Source organism: Equus przewalskii, chromosome 32 (genome assembly GCF_037783145.1).
Source record: "Equus przewalskii isolate Varuska chromosome 32, EquPr2, whole genome shotgun sequence".
Lineage (NCBI taxonomy): Eukaryota > Metazoa > Chordata > Mammalia > Perissodactyla > Equidae > Equus > Equus przewalskii.
In genome coordinates, this window is record NC_091862.1 from 21,365,335 (window position 1) to 21,387,780 (window position 22,446).

General features: G+C 41.2%; 1 protein-coding gene across 44 annotated transcripts in view; it reads right to left on the reverse strand.

The window, feature by feature from the left end:
* Positions 1–952: 952 nt before the first annotated feature.
* Positions 953–22,446, reverse strand: part of UTRN (utrophin) — a 479,488-nt gene continuing 457,994 nt past the window's right edge. For 22 of the 44 annotated variants that reach the window (XM_070602744.1, XM_070602742.1, XM_070602741.1 and 19 more), the window contains 5 exons: positions 15,800–15,958; positions 15,177–15,417; positions 12,368–12,476; positions 11,099–11,191; positions 953–2,959 (listed from right to left, as the gene is read on the reverse strand). In XM_070602744.1, coding sequence (XP_070458845.1) covers positions 2,871–2,959; positions 11,099–11,191; positions 12,368–12,476; positions 15,177–15,417; positions 15,800–15,958 — 691 coding nt within the window. In that variant the 3' untranslated portion in view covers positions 953–2,870. Of the gene's footprint in view, positions 2,960–5,621; positions 5,754–10,491; positions 10,606–11,098; positions 11,192–12,367; positions 12,477–15,176; positions 15,418–15,799; positions 15,959–22,446 lie in introns of those variants that run through there. The other 22 variants (XM_008522187.2, XM_008522186.2, XM_008522190.2 and 19 more) reach the window with 7 other exon arrangements.

Here is a 22,446-nt window from a genome sequence, read left to right on the forward strand (position 1 = left end):
AGCTGATGTTGTACGTCAATGAAGTTTTTGGACCCTACTTATGGTGTCAGGTGGTGTGGTGTTCTGATGTTTTACTGTACTTTCACTAAATTCTTAACTCGTGAATTAAAAAAGCCCTCTGAAAAAGTTGGTCTACTGCAACAGTGAATGGTGTGTGTGTTGGGGGGAGACAGCCAAGAGTAAACTACCTTCCTTAAAAACATATATATATAATCTCAGCAATAGAGAGAGACAACAAGCCAAAGGCTTAGTGTAAAAACAAAACTCTTCCATTTCAACTAGCCACTCCACATGTTGCTGGAAACTAACAACTGTTTCTGTAGGAATGCTTACTGTGAACACTACTGTGGGGTGGGACGGGATGTTTAAAATATATGTTCGTTAGAATATATCAGTTTTCTTTAGTTTAACAATTGTATGTTTTGGGATTTTCCCATTTCATAGATAGCTTTTAATTTTAGAGTCAAATAACATGATTCTTAACAGTGTCTCCCAGGTTCTGGGATGGCTTCAGAAATGGATTGAACCTACTGCCAGAGTGGTTACAATCCAGTGCACAAATAAAAAGCACATTTTTTAAGAGCATGAGGCTAAAACTGGATTTGAAAGGGTAATCAACTAAATAGTAACAGCACCTAAGTTATGAAAACAAAACCTCAGTAGACTTCATGCACCTGTTTTTAACATCCAACATTATTTTTTCCCTATCAATAAGCCTTCTATCCGTAAAGGAAAGTGAGAATTACATATACAAGAGAGAAGAGAGGGACAGAGAGAGAGAGAGTGAGACAAGGACAGCAAGAGAGAGAATGTCTTAATAGGTATGAGAGAAATTGCAGGAAAATATGTAGATTTATCAGGATACAATCTCTCTTTATATTTTATTTTCATAAATGTATATTCAAAGCTCAGATTCTATCAGTGAACACAGCTGAAGAATATCAAAGTCATCTTGTGTTAAAATTACTTTTATTCAGCATGAAAAATACAACATGTAACCAGATTAGAGGAGAGTTTATGATTAGTTCTTCACCACATATTTCAAAAGAACTACATACTTATTTCCCCTTGCTGTTACTGCAATATATTTCTTTTTATTTATTATTACTTAGAAGGTTACAATGTAGTGTTTTACGTAGCTTTTCCTTAATAGCAGATAGAGGACATGTTGTGCACAATTACAGGCAGAAAAAAATTAATACATAACTTTTCAAAGTAAGAACAAGTAAGACACCAAATCTACAACTTGTAGTTCAGAGTTCAGGGAATCTTTTTCTTTAAATAGGTGCTTTTCTTGGGTATGATGTGGCCTGATAAAAGCTCTCAATTTTGCAGACGCAGCAGCATAAAGCTATTTCCAACACGATGGACGAAGATGGATCTGAGGTAGAAAGGTGGTCATGGCTTTCCTCTTATATAAAACAATTTTCTTCTCAAAATATCTATGCTGCAAATAAACACCCTTACCCCCCAACCCACCCAACCTTCTAAAAGAATAGTAGTTTCTAACTTGAAGCCTCCTTCTGGCAAATCTCAGTTCAAGAGAACCCAAAATTAAGATGTCCTGATGTTTCAAACACACATATGCTTGAATCAAAACACATTATTTTCATTATTATTTTTTTTTGGTTCCTCTACATTTGGTAAGTACACAACATGTTTAAACTGAATCAATTAAATGTTAAATCAGAAGCTGAACCAAACATCTAATTGAAAGCACTCAAAGGTAAAGGCAGGGGTACCACCATCTAAGCATTAATTTCATTCTTCTATAGAAGCGGTGATGTCAGCTTTTGATAAATATCCTTCCCAAATGTACTGATTCCATGCAGGGTAATAAAACGTATTCATTTACCCAAAAGTTAAAATGAGACATGCATTAAATTTGTGTTTGCTATCAGAAAGAAAATAACTGGGAGTTTCAAGAATTATAAATGGCTTGAATATACATCAACAACAATAAAATTCTCTGCAAAGGGAATTAAAGACAAAGATGTGTTCTGGTAGCACAATTAGGAAAGGTCTGCCGTGTACTGAATGATGAAAATCACGACCTTGGAACTAGGAAATGCTATACCAAGTTTTGTTTCTGCATCAAAATGAAAATATGCTTAAATGGGCAACCTTTGGTAAAATGATCTTTGAGATTATTATAATCCTGCTCTTTAAGTCCCTCTATCATATAGACTGGGACATGAAATAAATAAAGAAATCAAGACCTACTTATATAGAGCAGGGAAATAAAAGGCAGGGAAAAAAATCCCAATAGCATCAGCAGTTAGGCCCACAGGATTTTTATTGTGGTTATCCAAGTGGTTGCTAAAGAAATAAATGTATGATGTCAAATAAAGTTAAACAGTATACATAGAACTGTAGCCTTATCCATATACATATAGTGTTTGATTGAAATATATGAACTGATTAATTTGGCCAAATCATAGAAACAGTTACAGGATATCTATTTGGTCATGTGGCTGGTGAATTATAAATAACCAAAACATAATAGTATAAGAGTTGAAGAAATAAATGAAGTTATGGTACAAGGTTAAGATGAAGGAATGTAAAATTGTCTTCTAACTCATATGCAATTTTTGTCAAGGTTATTAAAAAGAAGGTGTCATATTAGAAAGCCCCCACCCACTTTCCCAGGCTGAATACAGTATACAAATCAGAGACAAACGTATTTCCATTCCCAAATACCACTCTGTTCATTAATTTACAGTTGCATAGAAAGGGAAGAAGAAAACAATAATATATGATTATTATAAAAACAAAATATCCTTTTCTCTTTGGATAGTCAGTGTTTTACTCCTTCAGTAGAACACAGTCCGCGCTCAACAGCATGTTTCAAGGAGCCATGGAGCTTCTGATTAAATGGAACTTGGAATTGGCATTTGCTGAAAAGGGCAATACTGGACGTCAGGAAATGCTGGTTGGCTAGACGAATACTTCACATTGCCTGCGGGAATGGAAACCAGCACTGTGAGAACAATATTTACATAAAACCTTACAGGTAGTAGAGACCTGTCAACTCTTCCAGGAAACACGGGGCTCCTTTCAGAACTAGTCAAACCCTATTCTGCTGTGTTCAAAGGGGACCCTTTACTCTCTTGTGACTTTTGCTGCCTGGGATGAGGTCCTTCTCTCTCATCCTGAAGTCACCTTGTCTGCTTTTTATCACTGCAGCCGATATGGAGGAAGTCTAGAAGCCTTTACTCTTGCCCAGGCTGGAAACCAAGTTCAAATTGAGACACCTTGGCTTTTTCTTGCTGGAGGTACCAAAGCTGAGTGAATCAGGCTGATGCAAGCACCCCATCTCTCCCTGGGGGACAGTGGGAGGTCTCCTGCAGAGGGGTACCCTTGACGATTCCAAGGGTTTCAGTGCCAAGCTGGGGTCCCGATAAGAGGAACACAAGACAGGAATCACAGTCCAAACGTGTGCAGTGGTGCCAGTTAAAGGCTCAGGGCCAATGTACATAGGTAAGAGAGGATACAAATCCAGGTCACACTCAGGGGAGCAGCATGAACCTTTTAAAGGCAGGGCAAACAGTTGGGTCCATCATCATTAAAACCCATGTCCTCCAACTCTTCTCTGCCTGCGTCCTTCACTTGCTTGCTCTAATCAATACCTGGATCTCTCCTGGAGACACCGCTTCCTCCATAGCCCTTTCACCTGTGACTGTTTTCTATCTCCCACACTCCTCACATACTGGATAAGTCCTTCCTAGACCCTCACTGTGTTTTCCAGGGTCTTTTCTCTCTCTCCTCCCTAAGAACACCCAGCATTGCATCTCATGCCATCAGACTGTACCATCCATGATGCAGTCAGCTGCTGACCCCTTCGGTCATGTTTCCTTTACTTTTTGCAGAAGAAATGGCTCACCGTCACCCACTTGAAAACTATTTTTAAATCTTAGCGATTTCAATACCCACATAGATGATTCTTCCAAAACTCTGGCCTCTCAGTTCCCTGAGCTCTTCTCTCCAGTGAACCTGTCCTCCACCCTTCTCAGCCACTCACTCAAAGTTCCAAACATGGACCGTTACCAATACCTGCAACCCCTCCAAACATTTCAATTTCAATCATCCAGCTTCTGACAACCACCTCTGCCTCTCCAGTTTACTTCCACTAGAACCCCAACTTCATGCATCCTTTGGTACTATCATCCATTGATCCTCCTACACCTGCGGCATCCTCGCTTCTTTCCCTCCCAAGCTCAGGTGCCTGATTCAATCATTATCATCACTCCTTTGCTTCCTCCCTTGAATTGTTGTACTCTCTTGGCCAAACCACAACTTCAACGTGGCTAAGTGCAATACTTGGCCTCCTCTGGTGCCTGTGCTCACAAATTTGAACGTGGCCAGAGGGCAAAGCAGAGCCCTCAGACCAGCCTCATGCTAAATGCACGAGCAGGCACCTGAAGTGGTGGCCTTTAAGGCTGCCGAGTGGCTGTGCTCCATTTCCCTCTCCATTTGCCCTCCTGGTCTCCAAGCAGCCACGACACATCCTTCAGTCTCTCCTCACACCTCCGACACCTCCTTCAGTCCACTCTCTCTGCCGGAGCCACGCCTTCTGACTGGTGAGGACAAGAGAAGCAATCAGAAGACTTTTGCTCCATGGGACGAGGTGCTTCCGCTTCATGAGCTCTCACACCACATCCACTAACCGACTTCATATTCCTCATCTTCCCTCTGGTTACTGAAGACAAACTCCCGTGCTTCTCCGTAAGACCCCAGCCCTCCTTGCCATGAAAACAATAATACAATCAGCACGTTCACTGTTCAAAAAGATTAATAAGCAAGTTCATGAAAGAGAAGATTACTGTAAATCCAAAGATTTACTGTGGTCTTGTGGCATATTATTACTAAGAGTACCTGATAAGGAAAAATACTGAAGGGCATAAGGTCATAGCTGCCAACAGTTCTTGGCAAAATTTTTTTTTTTTTTTGGTAAGGAAGACGGGCGCTGAGTTAACATCTGTTGCTAATCTTCCTCTCTTCACTTGAGGAAGATTGTCCCTGAGTTAACGCCTGTTGCCAATCTTCCTCTACTTTGTATATGGGATGCCGCCACATCTTGGCTTGACGAGCAGTGTGTAGGTCCGCACGTGGGATCCAAGCCCACAAACCCTGGGCCACTGAAGCAGAGTGTGTAAACTTAACCAGTATGCCACTGGGCTGGCCCCTCTCAGCAAATTTTAAATGAAAAATCAGAACTTTTTCCCCTTCAGTGTAACAAAACCACTTTGTGAACTGCTCTAGTCGCTGTTTTTAAGTTAATGTTCTGTGTTAGCTACCTTCAGCAGATATCTGGGAGCACACTGGTCAGCCACTTGGCTATCCAAGGCGACTTCACATAGGACATAGGGGGCATTAAAAAGCCATTTGAACGCAAAGGATCGAGCATTTGACATTCTGGCCTTCTGGAAGAACTGGCCTGGGAGGGGCTCCTCCTTGTCAAACTGACAAACTATTAGTACTGAATTGGCTAGTATTGAAATGTCAAGCAAGTTTACTTATTTACACAGGGAATAGAGTAGCACTAAAATTGATGGTAGCTAATCTGCTTACCCCAGGTTGTAATCAACAACACCCAAGCCACTCGGCTCATTAGCTCTTACCTGGGGTCTGCTGGGGAGATTTGCTGAAAGAGAAGACAAAAGAAATCAACTGAAGGCAGTGCTGTTTCTGTGCTGTACCCCCTCGGGCACACAAAAGTGTGGAATGTCCCACTCCCAGCTGTTAAATGGGTGCTAACAAGAAAATAAGAAACAGGTTTTTGGTTGGTATTTTTTTTTTTCTGACTTAATGCTTTAACAAGGGCTAGTTTTCCTAGTTAGTCTGTCATATTCTATGTGCTTTAAGATACAAAAATTCCACCAAAATATGCAAAACATATGCTGGTGTAGGGGTCCAGAATTGGCCACCCCAATAGTGTCTCTTTGCCTTGCCTTGATTATTTTTAAGAACAAAAGGTTCCGAAAGACACTTTGATCTTCCCCCCTAGCTGCCTAAAAGAAATTTAAGAGAAAGGCTTGTCCCCAGGACAGGCCATCACCATAGATAACTCCTGGTATCTCGCGGATGGAGAGGATCCTTGTGAAGCTGACTCTTACCAAAGTTCTATTTACCAAACATTTGCTTGTGCATTTCCCTGTGAATTGCCTTCCTCCCCTTTATAGTCCCAAACCACCACCACCCGCCCTCCCCAACATCCTCCTTTGCCTTTAGCTGAAGATGGTATTTAAGATGAGAGACTCTGCCACTTTGGTGAGTTGCTCAGCTTTCCTGAGTGTCTCTGATGCATACAGGCTATAAAGCTCTTGTTTGATTCTCTCTTGTTATTCTGTCTCACGTCAATTTAATTCATACCCAGAGGGTAGAGGATATGTCTTCCTCCCTTATACTGGATCTCTCAACTAAGTACACACTAAAGCATTCGGTGAATACTTAGTTTTGCAAAACATCTCAAAATTTCCTATTGAAATCATGCCATGTATTTGGTTTATGTATCAGAACAGAGCAAGTTCTGTAGATTTTGCTGAATAGAATTAATTCTGACCAAGAGGTCATTAGAGAAATGAAGGGGCAGGGTCTTCAGTTTCTGCTACGCTTGGTTCACTCTTGCCCCAGAGGCTAGGAAGATGGTGGTGAGATGCTCGCATCAAAGAAAGGGTTGGCCTAAGCCTCAGCAGTTTTCTAGGCACTTGGGTTAACAATGTGAGTTTGAGGTGCCCATTTAAGAGCATTGGAGAAGTTAGAATATGGTGTCTAATTCGTCTTTGCATCTGAGCAGCTCCATTCCTTCCTGGTTACAGAGGGCATGGACAGTGGAGCTGATCGAATGGGCCTGGTGAGGGCAGCCACCAGCAAATAGCTTCTCTAAGGCCTCTGCTTTTTCATCTCTGCCTTTCCCTGCAAAAATCTCACAATTGTCATCTCATACTCAACCGGGGGCCGGGGGTTAGCTCTGCCCAGCCCCCCACGATGGTAACATCTGTTCTGAGTCAAATACGAATTGCTCCTAATCATCTAGCATGCTATACTCCTTCCAGCTCTCATTTTTCTGTGCTGAGGGTAAAAATAGAAATAAAAAGACATCGGTGATCACACAGAAGGTACCAGTAACTCTGTGAGAAGTAAAGAGCAAGCAACAATGGTGACCTTCCTATGATGCCTGGAGGGAAAGTGGAAGCCCCAGTCGTATTTGGGGGAAAAATCAGGTGAAAACAGCCTAGTCCTACCAGAGATGTAAGTTACATCACGAAGAAAAAGCGGGATCTGTCAGGCAGCTAGGTGAGCTGCGCCAGAGGGAGAGCCTGGCCGCATCAGTATCAAGTAGACCATGGGCAGAATTACGCTTCTCTCCTGGGTAACAAACAGCCAAACACAAACAAAAACGGAACCCACTGTGCTTCAAATCTACATTTTTAACCCTACAGTTTTTTATCAAATAAAAAGCTATAGGTATTCCTCAGAACAAATCAAACATATTTTGAAAAGAAATCAGGAAACCATTGCATTTTAGGAGGGTTTGAGTTTTAAATGAAGGTCACTCAAGCTTAACAAACACAGGCAACTCATAGTGAACGTCTGCTTACAGATAAAAAATAATTTTAAAAGCCTTTGTTGGTCTATCAGGAAACTTATTCTGACTTAAATGACTTCTTACTAGTATCCTATATATGTGGATGATATAAATGATAAACTGACCAAAGATTTTACACTAAAAAAAAGCAGTTACAGCATTCAGTGAAATTTTAGTGTGTACGTTGGTTAATAGGAAACACAATTAAATTCCCTTCATTAACGCCTTGCCAGGAAGGGATGGAAATGCCTGCCTCTCCACTCTGAAACTCAATGTAAATAATTAAAAGAAGACTTTAAAAGGCCATAATTCAAGGATGCTATCAGCACCAACTGGGATATTAATCCAAGCCAGGGGAATTCTAAAGTGTTATGCACAACAGCATAAAGACACAGTGGAAAAAAAAAAAGTCATGTTTAAGTAGTCGATTCATGCAATTAGGATTTATGAATACAGTTTCGTTTTAATTCCAAGATTGCCAGGAGTGGAAATTCACTTGTGACCATGCTAATTTTTAATCCACAAAGGATCAAAAGCCAAGATTAACATGCAGATCAATTCATTGTATGCTGGTGACATGCAATTTTAAAGTTCTCATTAGTTACGGGGCTCAATGGATTGGCTTGGCATTGGGAGGCTGCCAATCTGATTTGCTTAGAAAAACCCTCCAAAGGTGGTCAGTAAGCTTTGGGAATGCAAAGGCTTACTAAAATGTTTGCTAGCTGAGCAACTTAAACGGGGCAACAAAGCAAATGAAGCCTCCAGAACCTTCCGAGTGCCATTTGGGGAAACTTCACCAACTCAACTTTCCCAGTAGGAAAAGGTAATCATTCATTCGTTCATTTATTCACTCAATTCAGAAACACGTATTGGGCACCAAGTCCATGTCAGGTCAGGTGCTCATTTCTATCCTGTATCAATTTTTAAAAGGTTTAACAACTTTAGGCAGAATTTAAAAAAATATGTGTCAATTTTACAAATAAGTCAATTAAGCCTTTATTTTTATGGAAAGCTGTCCCTATCTCGGAGATTTTTATATTATCAAAGCAAAACACAGAATATAAATACCAAGAAGTGCAAACTAAACCCAAACTAATAGCAGAACTTCAGAAATCAAAAGTAAGAAGATCTAAATTTCAAAGGATTCTGAGCTCTCCAAAATAACACGACTGGTAACGCTCATCCACAGAAAATTGTAAATCGGATAAACATTTGTGAACGTACAAACTTAAGACTATGAGAACATGGGGCCAGAATCCCATTAGGGAATCTTGGGGCTTCATAACCCACTCTCACAAGACAGAATGACACAGGTGGAGAGGACGCCAATGCAAAGCAGGAGTCTAACCTGTCATGTTATAAATATCATGAAGACACATATACTCCTCTCAGGAACCAATGACATCTATTAACAGCTACTAAGATTCCAACCAATGGGAATTTCATACTTGAGGCCATAAAATGAGATGAATATGCTCACTTCTTAAGATTCATTTTTGCCCATAATTATGATTATTCTTTATTTTTATTTATATTCTTTTCTAAAATGACATAGATCAGTGTTTTACAATATCCAGATATAATAATATATTGTGGAAAAGATTTAAGAGTAACTGCTTTAGAAAATTAAACTTTTAAAAAGACAAATCATGAATTTTTAGTATAAAAATTTTATTATGGAAATCATATACTTTATATCCACAATAAAGCATATATTTAAACATACTTCCCATCCTAGCACTCACTGCCAGCTGACTTCTAAAATGCACACGCCTAACAGGGCACTTCAATAAAAACTTCTGAACAGGCTTTGATTTACAGAATTTGTTCTTAACTAATAATGACGAATGTATTTGGATTTAAGCTGAACTAAATAGTAATTGCATTTAGAAACTTAATTTTGAAATTCCAGATGGTAAAGAGTATGATGAGGTTTTATGTAGTCAGTAAGGAACATACAGCTCAGAACCAAAATCTGTAAAAAATTCAACCCTGAATTATAATTATTATAAAAGATTTAATCTGCTCATCTATTATGGCTGTTACAGAGCCTAGAAGATAAGCAAAAACCTGACACCACATGGGCTTCAACTGACCCTCTTAAGCTTTTGTGAGACTCTAGAGGGCCAAAAAGTGTGTGCGTGTGTGTGTGTGTGCATGCACATGACCAAGTGTGTCTGTACACATGCATGTGCATACACGTGCGCACATGCTTTCTTGGGTGAGTGTGGGGACTGACATTCAGTAAATATGATTCAGCAAACTTTGAGAAGTAGGATTACAAATAACAACCTGGAAAATGACACATTCCCAAATATAATGTGCTTGTGGAAACTGTAATATGTCCTTCAGGCAAACACTTCTGAAAATTCAAAGACTATATTTCAAATAGCTGTTTCTACTTCCTGCTAACGATGGAATTTTGTAAACTGTAGAGTGCTATAAGTTGAAGCGTATTTTTTTTTAAAGCAGTCAATATATCTTATTTACCTACTCTCCCAATAAGGTCTTTTTCCTTATTTGGGGTAGCGTTTTCTGAGAAGAGGATGAAAAAGGGTGAGATGAGAGACTGTTTATATATACACTACATATATCTGATATATGATAATACATACACATACTAAAATCTTAGTATAGTGGTTGCCTAGATTTAAAAATCAATTTTTGGGAAATCACTTTAAAAATTATAAATAATACATTCAGATTTCTTTAAAAGATTATTTAAAATACGATCGTGGAATTGAGCAGTATGTCTGCACACACAAGCAAACTCTTTCCGAGTGAAACAGCAGGAGTGTGTTTGTTGAGAGCTCGCAGAAACTGCGAGGTGGAGAGATGCTCAAGATGAGACATTTGGAAAAAATCAATAAATAAGAATCATTATACAATTTCCTCTGGGATTTGAACTGTTTTTATTGGGTTATTTTCTGGCTCTTGGTTATTCATACGGAAAATTCACAGGGTCGTAATCTGTGATGCCTTAAATTGTTCAGCGTTGATACAGTGACTATTATGTTCTATGAAAAAAGAAAGCAGAAGAAAACGTGAAAATAATCCCTTTCTGCCCCTAAATCTGATGACATCAGGGAACAATGTCTGAAGAAAAGAGAGGGAATTACATTAGAAAAGGCTACTTACACGCCTTGCTTGGCAGGCCACTAAAAGCTCTTTTTTGAAGTAATGCACATTTCTTACTACTGCTTGCATTAAACAGGATAATTTCTTAACAACAGACTTGTTTTCTTTGCCTCCGTGTTATCGCTCATGAGGAATCCAGAAAAACCTCAAAAGGCAGCATTTCGCTGTCACGACTCCAGCGCCGTGGTGCTATCTAGGCTGAGCGTTTGCTTTGTCGACACACAGAATGTTTGATTTATTTTCAAATAATATTCAACCCTGTTTCTCATATCGGTTTTTGTTATCCTCCCAGAAAAAACAAAGGGCCCCACGCAGGAAAAAAGAAATGGAAGGGAAAAGCGTAGCCACGGTGTTAGGATCGTTCATACTCACAGCAGCAAGATGGAAATGTGCTGTTGATCTGCTCCATGACCTCTGTGAGGTCCGTGCTGGTGTCATGAGGCGGGGCCAGCAGGTCCTCTGCTGCTGTGACAGCGAGAAAAAGAACAGACATCCTGAAATTAATGTCCAGCCTCCACCAAGATCCAGCTTCAGGAGAAAATACTAGTACTGGTCTCTAAAGATCAACGATTTTAGGGGAAAATATCAAAACCATTTTTGTATTAATTTATATGTAATATACATAAATAATATAGGTAATATTACATAAATAAAATGTACTAAATGTTTCTGGAAAAAGAATCCATGTGCCCAGGGAAAACTCATCGTGAAAAATAAATAATGTAGTCGTATTATTTCAAGTCATTAGTTAGAATTCCATTATTTTACATTCCAAGTGTTCCCTCATATGAGAAAAATATTCTGCCAATTTCTTTCTCCCTCCTTCTTCCTTTTTGGAGACTTCAGCACAGGGTAGCTTATGCTGCTACAAAACTAGAGGCACTGTACAAGATACTTTTTATTTGGATATTTTTTATTCTATAAGCAATAGCAAAATAACTCTCTTATTTAAAAAAATTAAAATAATAATAATAGTTTAGGTTTTCTTCTGATTAATGTGCAAAAGACAGCCCATAAACAAACTAATGCGGGTAAAATATGTGGTCCTCAGTAGCACTGTAGAACTTAAATTTCATTAATAACAAAATGTCATTCCTGAATGCCCGGTTGACAGTCTTTTCTAGCAGCAGTGACAGGTCCCCTCTGTGACCAACGACAGGGTGGGTGGGACCTCAGCCTCAGATGGGAGCGGGAGGGGTGGCAATGTCTACAGGGACCAGGATGGAGAAAGCCGAATACTGAGTTCCCAGACCTGGGCAGAGAAAACCACGATTGGTGTAATATTCTTTAGTATTATATTCTGAATATGTACAAATATGATATTTCAGAGATAGAAAATATACTAAAATGAAAAAAAAAATCATTCCAAACAGGAAAGAAAAAATTAAACTATTACTCATCCCAAAAGGAAAGAGCACTTTTTTTCATCTTTCACCAAAATTCAAAAAATTATAAAAGCAAGCATATTATAGCTTATTGTTCTAAAAGGTTTGCTTTTTTGGTATTGTTAAAATGGCTTTGTACTCAGCTGAGCCCAAAGAGACTACAAAACTCCTTTATGCTGTAAGAATGCTATTTAAAACGAAAAACAAGTGGCAAAGTCCAGAGCAGAGTGAGGGAACAGGTGTCGGGGACACCGACCTGCTTGGTGGAACTGCGGGCCGGGGTCGGGATCCAGTGAGTAGCTCAGTGCAGACTGCTGAGGTGAAGCCCAGGGGGAGACGCCGTTGATTCGGGAATCAGATTCAGGCTGGAATCACATTCAAAGGTTAGAGCAGAGGAAAGATGCAAATAACCGTTGAAAACATTTGTATTTCTAACGTGCTCTCCCCCACCATGGATAATTAATCATGGGGAGTTCTCTGACCTCGGGCATTTTCAAATACACATCCCCGTCAGTTCCAGCTGGAACTTCATCTTAGTATCAAGTGCTTCCTCCCTTGCAGTCTGGGCTCCTTGAAGAACCCAGCGGTTATACTGCAAGTTTTATTCATCAATGTCAGTTTCATCCCGCAATTTTTCTCTCTTATATTTATGTCAACCAAGTGAATTTAGAAACGCTTCATTCATCTTTAAAAAATTAACACTACTTCTCATACAGTAAGTTAATCCAATCTGAAAGTCAGCTCATTTTTAAATTTAGATTAGTATTGAAAGGCAATATTGGAGAGCGGTGAAGAACACGATTTTGGATTCATACTCTGCCACTCAGTAGCTGCATAAATCTGAGTAATTTTGTAACCTTCTGTGCCTCAGATTCTTTCTTTATAAACTGGGGATGGTAATAAGAGAGCCTGTGTCAGAGGTTTTGGTGATCACTTAGTATGTGGAAAGCGATTAGAACAGAATCTGACACCTGGCAAAGACTTTGTAAACACACCCTCGTACAAAGCTTTCCACTGGTGCTGGATCCACTGACGAGTACATGGTCAAATGAGAAAGTGTGGTCCACTGTGGAGGGAATGCAGAAGTTACAGTGTTTTGATACTGATTTTTCCATTAAATCTATATTAGTTGAAGTCTGGTAGTTCTGCCAGTTTTTACTATCAGAGCTGAATTTTCCATCTACTTCGGGCATTCGTGCTAAATCATTAAGAGGAGATAAGAGCCCTGCAGTCTGGGATATACAGAGCCATTTAGATATCAGCTCTCTAACGGCATTACTGTGCAATTCAGAAGGCACATGAGCCATTAGGCAGCTCTGTCTACTGGGATGGAGAGAGTGGGGGCGGGCGGAGGGAGAGCAGGAGAGCCTTTAGCTCTCTGAAGAGCATCCACAGGCTATGGCAAATAAAGCTTTCCAGCACAGCTTCCTTCCACAATGACTCCATCCATGCCCTAGCTTGTTAACACTAACACTTCATATTCGAGATAAGAGATTTCCAGAGAAAATTCATCTCTTACACAGCCACCATTCAGAAACTTCACATTCACAATACTAACAATGTAGCTTTTCCCAGGCATGTGACTGGCATGGAGGCAAGAATCAAACATTCTGAAGGACTTGGAGAAAGCCAGGCCTCCGATCACTCTCGGTGAACTGTTATTTTCTAATGATGCACAATTTGGAGGCTCTGAAGGAAGCCTTCCCCCAACACACTCACGCAAATTCTGAACCAGTGACAGACATACAGAAAAGCATACGGTCAAAATGTAAGGGGTGATTTGGGGCCTGCTGTGTAGAATGCAGACATTCCTTTGTTTTGAATGATTCTGACAAGTTAAAAGATACTGAGAGCAACTGTGAAAAGACGGTTTTCTAAGACTTGAGAAAATGACTGGAGAGAAAGTTGTTTCTGCCTTTGATTTAATAAATCACTTCTGGGGAAAGGCATTCCTATTCACTGCCTAGGGTCCCCACACTGCAGAGGCCAGAGAGAAAGGCCAAAGACAACACGAATGTTGATGTCAGGATTCTTCAAGGGAGAGAAGTTCCAGGCCCACTTGGTGGGATTCCGCACCTGCTGCAAAGGCGTCTGCATTACTAGTTTCATGACATGACTCCTATCCTTCGACTGCTAGATGTAATCAAGTACTTAATTCTCTAGTGTGCTGTGTCTTTATACATGATACGATCTCGTTATATATCATACTATCTTGTTATGATACCTAACAAGACTGCAAGCACCAAAAAGGCAGAACATGTGTCTAATGCTTTTTCATATCCCAAAGAACAGTGTTTTTCAAAATTGCAGGCTATTACCTGGTGACGAGTTATAAAATTGATTTGGTAGGTCCTGACCAGCACTAAGCAAGAAAGATAGGGAGAAGAAAAATGGAAGGGAAGGAGGGAGGAAGAGAGAAACAGAGAAAGGAACGAAGGAAGGAAGGAAGGAAGGGAGGGAAGGAGGGAGGGAGGGAGGGGGAGAGGGAGGGAAGGAGGGAGAGAGGAAAGAACAAAATAGAAAATAAGAGAAATAATTCCTCTATGATGGTAACTATTATTTTGTATCCATCATACGTGTATGCATTCATCATAATGTAAATTGTATTTCTTATCGTCAACAAAGTCTGCAAACAACTGCCATAAAACATGGCCCAGTGTTAGGAAATAACAGTAGCGAATTAATAAACATGTGTCACTTCATTTCTTGAAAATAGCTCATTGGAAGAAAGGCTTTGGCACGACGAGTTCAGTTCACCTGATGTCCCTTAATGGCACAGATGTTTCCCACACAGAAGTTATGCCGATGTATATTCAGAGGTGAGAGAGATCTCAGTGCTAAAGAAGAAGGGGAAACTCCATCTTAAGCTGCACAAACACATTTTTTTGTGTCAGTGAGGAGTGAATGCTCACACTTGAAGAGGGATGCCTAAGCCAGTCTTGATTAGCCACGGAGGAGAGAAATTAAAGGTGAACCTCTTTACTGACACCGGGACCAAGCACCTGGGAGATGGGACCGGGATGGGCGGTGCGGGGAGGGACGACAGTGAGTTCTTCACACTCTACCTGCTCCAGCAGCTGTCGAAGTCGGTGGAGCTGAGATTCCAGCTGCTTATTGTGTTCCTCTAGGATCTGCATCCTCGCCTCCAGCCGCCCTTTGTGCTGCCTCAGGAGTTTCGCTTCTGCTATCAGTTCTGAATCCTCAGCCGTGTGGTGAGGAGATGCAACCGAGTCTGGCGGCGAACCGACAGGGAGCCCCCTTCTCAGGTGCTGCTCCTTCAGCTGTTCATATTCCACCTGCAGATTTCTAACGCAGAAAAGGAAAAACTGGAGTTACGAGTGCGTACATCAGCTTCTTTCCAAAATGGTCTATGAGCTCCAAATTTAGTTCATGCTGCTTATCTCCTCTTAGGTAAAAACATTTATGAATAATGAGATGAGCAAGCATGAAGGAAACCGTAGCTTTAGGCAAATGTTCTAATAGACATTATCGCTGCACCCCACACGCAGCTGTAACCTGCGGCCCGCGGCCCGGCTCGCTAACGTCCTCTAAAACTGTGACTCCACTGTACTTCTTAGACAAGGGCTCTTGAAAGAGCATGAGTCAGGGCCATGTTGAAGTTAGAATGAAAGAATGTCCCGTTAGAAGCTTTCGCAGGATAACACATCTTCTCCCAGGTCGAGCGCACCTTTGCTCTTCCTCCAAGTCGGCAATGATCCGCTCCAGTTCTCCACGTTCTTCCCTTTCTACGGACTTCAGGATCTGAGCTGGACTCTGGGGCTGGCTCACCGGGGACTCCCCTCCGAGCGTCTGGCAGTACTGCTGGATGAGGGCATGCTCGTCCTCCCTAGGGAGATAAAGGAAACACACACAGAAGCTCACTCCTGGACGCCACTGTCTCTGCACATAAAGGAGGGAGAAGCAATGACGATCGGGATGGCCGCAGGGCCAAGATTGCCCTAAAGCTCAATGTCCCCATGACCTCCCTTTAAAGCTCTAGGAAGCTATTTATCTAATAGTGTATGTACACTACACACACCAACCTTCCATGCTTTGCCTTAGTCTAACATGTATATCTCACAAACCTGAGAAGAGATATTTTACTTGGCAGCGGATATAAAATAAAGTACAACACTTAAACAGTTAATATAAAAGACACTATAGGCAAAATCAATAAGTGAATGCCAAAAGAGTAGATTGAAAGACTGCTAATTAAAAATAAACTGCTATAGACTGAATGTTTGCGTCCCCCCAAATCCATATATTAAAACCTAATCCCCAATGTGATGCTATAGGAGGTGGGGTCTTTGGGAGGTGATTAGGTCATGAGAATGGCGCCTGCATTAACACTATGTGTTCTTATAAAAGAGACCCAATAGTGCTCCCTTCGCTTTTCTGTCATGTGAGGAAACAGCAAGGCGACAGCTGTCTACGAACCAGGAAGGGGGTCCACATCAGACCCCAAATCTGCCAGCTCCTTGGTCTTGGATTTCCCAGCCTCCAGGACATTGAGAAATAAATGTTTGTTGTTTATAAGCCACCCAGTCTACAGTATTTTGTTAGAGCAGCCCCAATCGACTAAGACATAGTTGATTTCACTGTCGTTAGCATGTGGTTGAAAGCAATTTTGTAATGCTTTGTAACCCACAGCATAGGAGAATATAATCCTTATGTTCTTACATTTAAATAACTTAGCACAAATTATAACTGCAGATATTTATCAAATATCTACAGATATTTTACTTGGTATTATTGGCATTATTGGTCATTTCTAGGATCAATCATTCTGCATTAACTACATTAATTCACTTGGGATCTCTCACACTTCTAACTACTAGTCTAATGAACTAGACGTATCATGCGGTCGAACCTGATGACTGCCAGAAGCAGACGCATAGCAAAGTAGACAAGGCTGATACATTTATGGGAAGGAAATGTGTGCCAGCAGGCCTGGAATCCCTTCCCTTCCTCTACAGGGAGATCCAGTCAGATCTCCTTAGGAACGTGCTAATGACAGACCTCCTGGCTAAGGCTGGCAGCAGAGTCCTGCACTAGAATACCTTTAGCAGATTGTACGTGGTCTGTTTTGATGGCTTTTGGTGAACAAATCCTGGAATCTATGGATTTATAGGATAGGGCTTCAGAAAAACATCACATAAGTCATGTAGCTATCGGAGTATAAGATAGAGCTCTCCCATGGTTGAACCAGCTTCCTTCTGTGTAAGCGATGTGACTGCGAATGTCCCTTAGAGACCGTGTCTGCTACACAGGGGTCGGAGCACATCTTAATGCAGCCAGAAAGAACCTGGGGAGCGGGGCTGGCAGTCCTGGACCTCTTGCTTACGCCCCGGAGCTGATGAGCAACACTTGATTCTGGGTGACATCTCTGATCCTTGAGACTCTGATTTGAAAATCCAACCCTGTGTTATTGCACTTACTCTGATACAGAGGGGACTTGACATGGCATCTGAGAGTTAGTGAATTCTCCGAAAAGGGGTGTCCTGAGCATTGTGCTCAGAGTAATACGATGAAACAAATGAGAAAAATGAGTGTTATGCCTGCCAAACAGCCAAAGCAAAGGTTCAAATGAGCCACTTACTCATTTCTCTGGCTTCCTTTATCAGTAAACTGCCCTTTACTCTTTCTCTCCCTCCCTTTCCCTCTCTCTAGATATATACAGATGCAGACATGTATATGTATATATGTGTGCATGTATGTGTGCATGTGTGTGCATGTACATATACACACACTTTTAGAAAATAAAAGTCATGCACTGTGGTTAAGTTCCCAATGTAAACATTGCTACCTAACCTCACCTTCCTTCCACCAACAAATGAACACAAAAGGGGGAGGAGTGAGACCCTCATAAAACAGCTGGAAACTAGAAACAAGGCACATGGATGGCATCAGGATTGAAATCAACTATGGCACCATCCTTTGATTACCTTTCCTGAGAAAACGCAGTGTCATTGGGAAATAAATGAAGGAGCCTCTAGAAGAATCTCACACTCGGTCCTAAATTTAGAAGGATGAGGATAAGAGGAGAGGATGCATACTACATGACTGCAGACAGAGCAGCAGCATTCGAAAGCAGAACCAAAAGTTCCTAGGTTGCCCTTGTAGCTAATTCAAACAGAAATCTGGCAAGGGTGTGTATGAGTGGAGGCTCCTTTCCTGATGGGAAATAAATGGCCAATACCCTAAACCAAACTGTGTTATGAAGCGGCAGAAGCAGGCTCTGAGGCCAATGTATCAGCACTGCTGGAACACCAATTAGCTGCTAAGGATGACAAGACTCTAGTCAGTGTCCTGATCACTGCCAGTGTTTGGAGGCACCTTATTCAGTTCATGTGGAGACAGAGGCCATAATAAGAGATAATAAAAAGTACAAATCTAATACATGGACAGGACAAATGGACAAAGCATAAAGATATAGTGGGTAGAGAATAAACTCATAGCAAGGTAAGAGTACAGCAGAACACTTTGTAAAAATTTCACAGGCTAAAAAAGATGAATATAGAAACTAAAAAGACTGAATATCCAAAAATAATACTAATAAAAGAGAAACATTCACACAGATACCAGTGAAATTTCTATATTTTAAGGACAAGGCATCACAAACAACCAGCCAGAAATCAAAACAAAGCAGTAAATTATTTGTAAAGGGAGAAAAAGTTTAGCTCCTACTCTCCATAACAGTTGATGGCAAAGGCAATGGAGCGACGTCAGGAGTCCTGACCAGCCGTTCAGGTGACCAGCCAGGTCATGCAGAGGTGTGACAAGGCACTCTGTCCACACAGCAGATGAAAGAGAGAAAGAGCAGGGATAACGCAAAATAGAGAGAAGAAAAGTAGGTGGTAACCTCAGCTATTTTGATAAATAAGAAGTAAACTGATTCTCACATTGGTTAAAAAACCAATTAATTATATGACTCCTACAAAATAATTCACCTAAAAGGAAATTAAAGGGGCCGGCCCCGTGGCCGAGTGGTTAAGTTCGCGCGCTCCGCTGCAGGTGGCCCAGTGTTTTGTTGGTTCGAATCCTGGGCACGAACATGGCACTGCTCATCAAACCACACTGAGGCAGCGTCCCACATGCCACAACTAGAAGGACCCACGATGAAGAATATACAACTATGTACTGGGGGGCTTCGGGGAGAAAAAGGAAAAAATAAAATCTTTAAAAAAAAAAAAGGAAATTAAAGACTAAAAGTTAAAAAAAAAAAGAAGAAATATTATAAGGACCAGAGGAGTTAAAAGAAAACTTGGGCCCTATAAGCTACCTGGCGGATCTATGACACATCCTAGCAGGGAGCTCCTCCTGTATCACAGGGCACCATTAGACCATTTATGCCTTTAGAACACTCACGCCAGTGAGCATCTGACCTCACGGATTATACTTAGGGCTCAATATTAACACCAACTAAATTTTTGCTGTAAAGATTTGGGGACCATCCACAGTGAAACAAACACACACACAAATGAGTCAAAATTAGATTTGAGATGCATTTTGTTGTCAACATTTACATAAATTCATTTCTTTGGGGAAGCTGATGGTGTTTAACATCTTATTGTAATCATATATTATAATCATCCCCACTATCATTATATTCTTTCATTAAGGTATCTGGAAGGGAATTAAGGCAATTTCTACAAAAAATCATTTATAAATAACATATAATTTTAGTCTTGGGTTTTTCACAGAATATGGGGCCTAAAAGTTAAATATAAAAATAGCTACATTCAAGTTCTTAATTATACACAACAAAAACCAAGAGCACACTCTTTAAATGCAGATAGTACATGAGGTACCAGACTGGGGACATTAAACATCAATAGTGTGCCTGGTGCTAAAATAGAAAATGTCACAAAAACACAGATCTGCACCAATGAAATACCCTCAGATGGAATATAATTATACTACATCTAAGTGACACTTAGCAAATACTATCTAGATTACAAAATCAGCACTTCTCAGACGACTAAAGAACGGTGATTCATTCAGCGATCTTTTGAAAGTAGGCAAGACATAAATAAAAATAACAATAATTTCCCTCCTTCAAAGGATTAGTCTGCTCCAGCCTTCAGAGCTGCAAACAGTAGTGCCAGTGCAAACGAGGCCAGCCTCCCAATTTGATCTTTCACACTAAACAGTGTCTCTCAAGGGCAGATGGCAGATGGGCAACGGCCTAAGGAACTCTTCGTGAGTTCCTGCTACTGACATTACCAGGACTATCTTGGGTCCTGTCTTTTTTGGAGACATGGTTGCTTAGTTTCTCCTTCAAAGAAAATTAGTATCCTTAAAATTAGGATGCCCTTCTGAATTGTCCAGAGTCGGACTTTCAGGGGCGAAGGAAGTATTGGGAATTGGGTCTATGTGGGGAAGGAGCTGGGAGACTGATTCACGTCTAGGCTGGGAAGATAGCAGCCCATGATGCACGGAGGTGCATCAACTAAGAGCCAGCTCCACCCAGGAGGAACGCTGTGGGGGGTCAGGGAATGGGTTCCAAAGACTGAACTGAGGGACAGAGAGGCTCCAACTGTAGGGCAGAAGGCTGTTTCTGAAGACGTAAATGACTAAAAGAACCTTGGATAACTTAGAGGGAATTACAAGTTCAAATCTCAAAATTCATATCTCAAAGCATAGGGCTTTCTTTTATTGCCTATGGCTGGGATCATCCAAAACCAAATTTGAGAGATTGATCGGCAGGTGCTGAATTACAAAATCTTCACTAGGCCTGTGAAGCTGAGGAGGGGACGGACAACAGGCAGGAGTGGGACAAGGACAACGATGACCTCCAGGAGGACTGGATGGATGTGCAGATGCTCTGACCCCCCACCCCACCCCGCATCTCCAGTGCAGCTTTCCCATGTGGGAATCCCTCCCTCCCTGCAGCGGCTCAGACAGGTGGGGTGGTCAGGAGGGTCCGTGCCTGGAGCCAGGCTGCCTGGGGCTGAATCCCAGCTCGACCACTTACCGACCGTGAGACCCTGGGCAAGCTCCTGACCTCTCAGGGCCTCAATTTACTCATCTGAAAAATGGTGGTAACAAGAACAAGGTATCATTTCAAAGGCTTCTGTGAGGATTAAATAAGCAAAGACAGGCAAAGCGCTCAGAACCGAGCCCGGCTCTTGCTACGCTCTCTATCAAGGAGGAGATGGTGGTTGTCTTTGCCTCATCACCAGTATTATTCAAGGGAAACCTAATAATATTTTTATGACCCAGCTTGGAATAACAAAAACCTCAACTCAAGGGAGCCTACATGAAAGATGGAGAATTGAAGAAAGAGAAAAATTCCAAAAAGTATTGTAGAAACTTGCTAACTAATACCATTTTTGCTTAAGGCACTTAGAGTTAGTTTTTAATCGTTCCCAACAACAATAAAAATTGTGAACATTTCAGATGTTGGTTGCCTCCAGACAGACCTGCGAGTGAAGAAGAGCCAAGGCTGCCTTGAGAGGCCACCCACCCCTTGGTCAGAAGCTGGCGATAGATACTGTTAGGAGGTACTGAAAACTGTCAACTATTGTCGCTTGGGATTGTGTCATGACCCTACCCATGTTGGAGCTTCAGGACATTTCCAGGGAAAGGTCAGGGTGTTAGAGTATGTTGCATACTTCCTGCTGCTAGAATAGGTCCTGTAAGACACACAGAAGCTTTGATCCCAGCTGAAAGCAAAGAAGGAACAGCGCAGCATTGTGTTAAGAGCAGCAAACATTTCTTCCTCTATCCTACGATCCTAGATGCTAATTCATTAGATGGGAAACACAGCAGGAGAGCCAGAGAAAGAGTGGGGCTTAGTTCCCAACTCTTCCTCCCGAATCATGAGGAGCACAATGAGCCCAAAGGAGGCAATACTCATCCTCATGGTAAGGCTCTGAGCCGTGGGGCAAAAGGTATTTCTGTAGTAACACTTACTCACCTTGTCAACTCAAGAGTATTGATGAAAATGGAAATATTTAAATAAGTAAGTATTGCACATTTAAGGGAGAAAAGAGGACCATTGCAGGTCAAAGTACTGGAGTTGAGGTCCAGAGTAGGGCTTCACAGACTCAGAGTCATTGTCAACATTCTCACCCCGACAGCAGAATCCCCGCATGTTCACAGAAAAAGAACCCCAGTTCCTCAGTAATTCAGACTGTGAAAGAGCGAAGAACTTCCAGAATTGGCTTTGTCAACGTAAGATTTCTTAACATAGTCATTAAGAAATATTAATGCACCAGTACCTGGAAAATAATTTCTCTTTAGTGGCTTATTGCTTCTTACACTGTCAATTTAGTTCAGTCTTCCATATCAGGGAGAATTTGCTTCTCCGTCGATTCCAGAGCCTGGAGG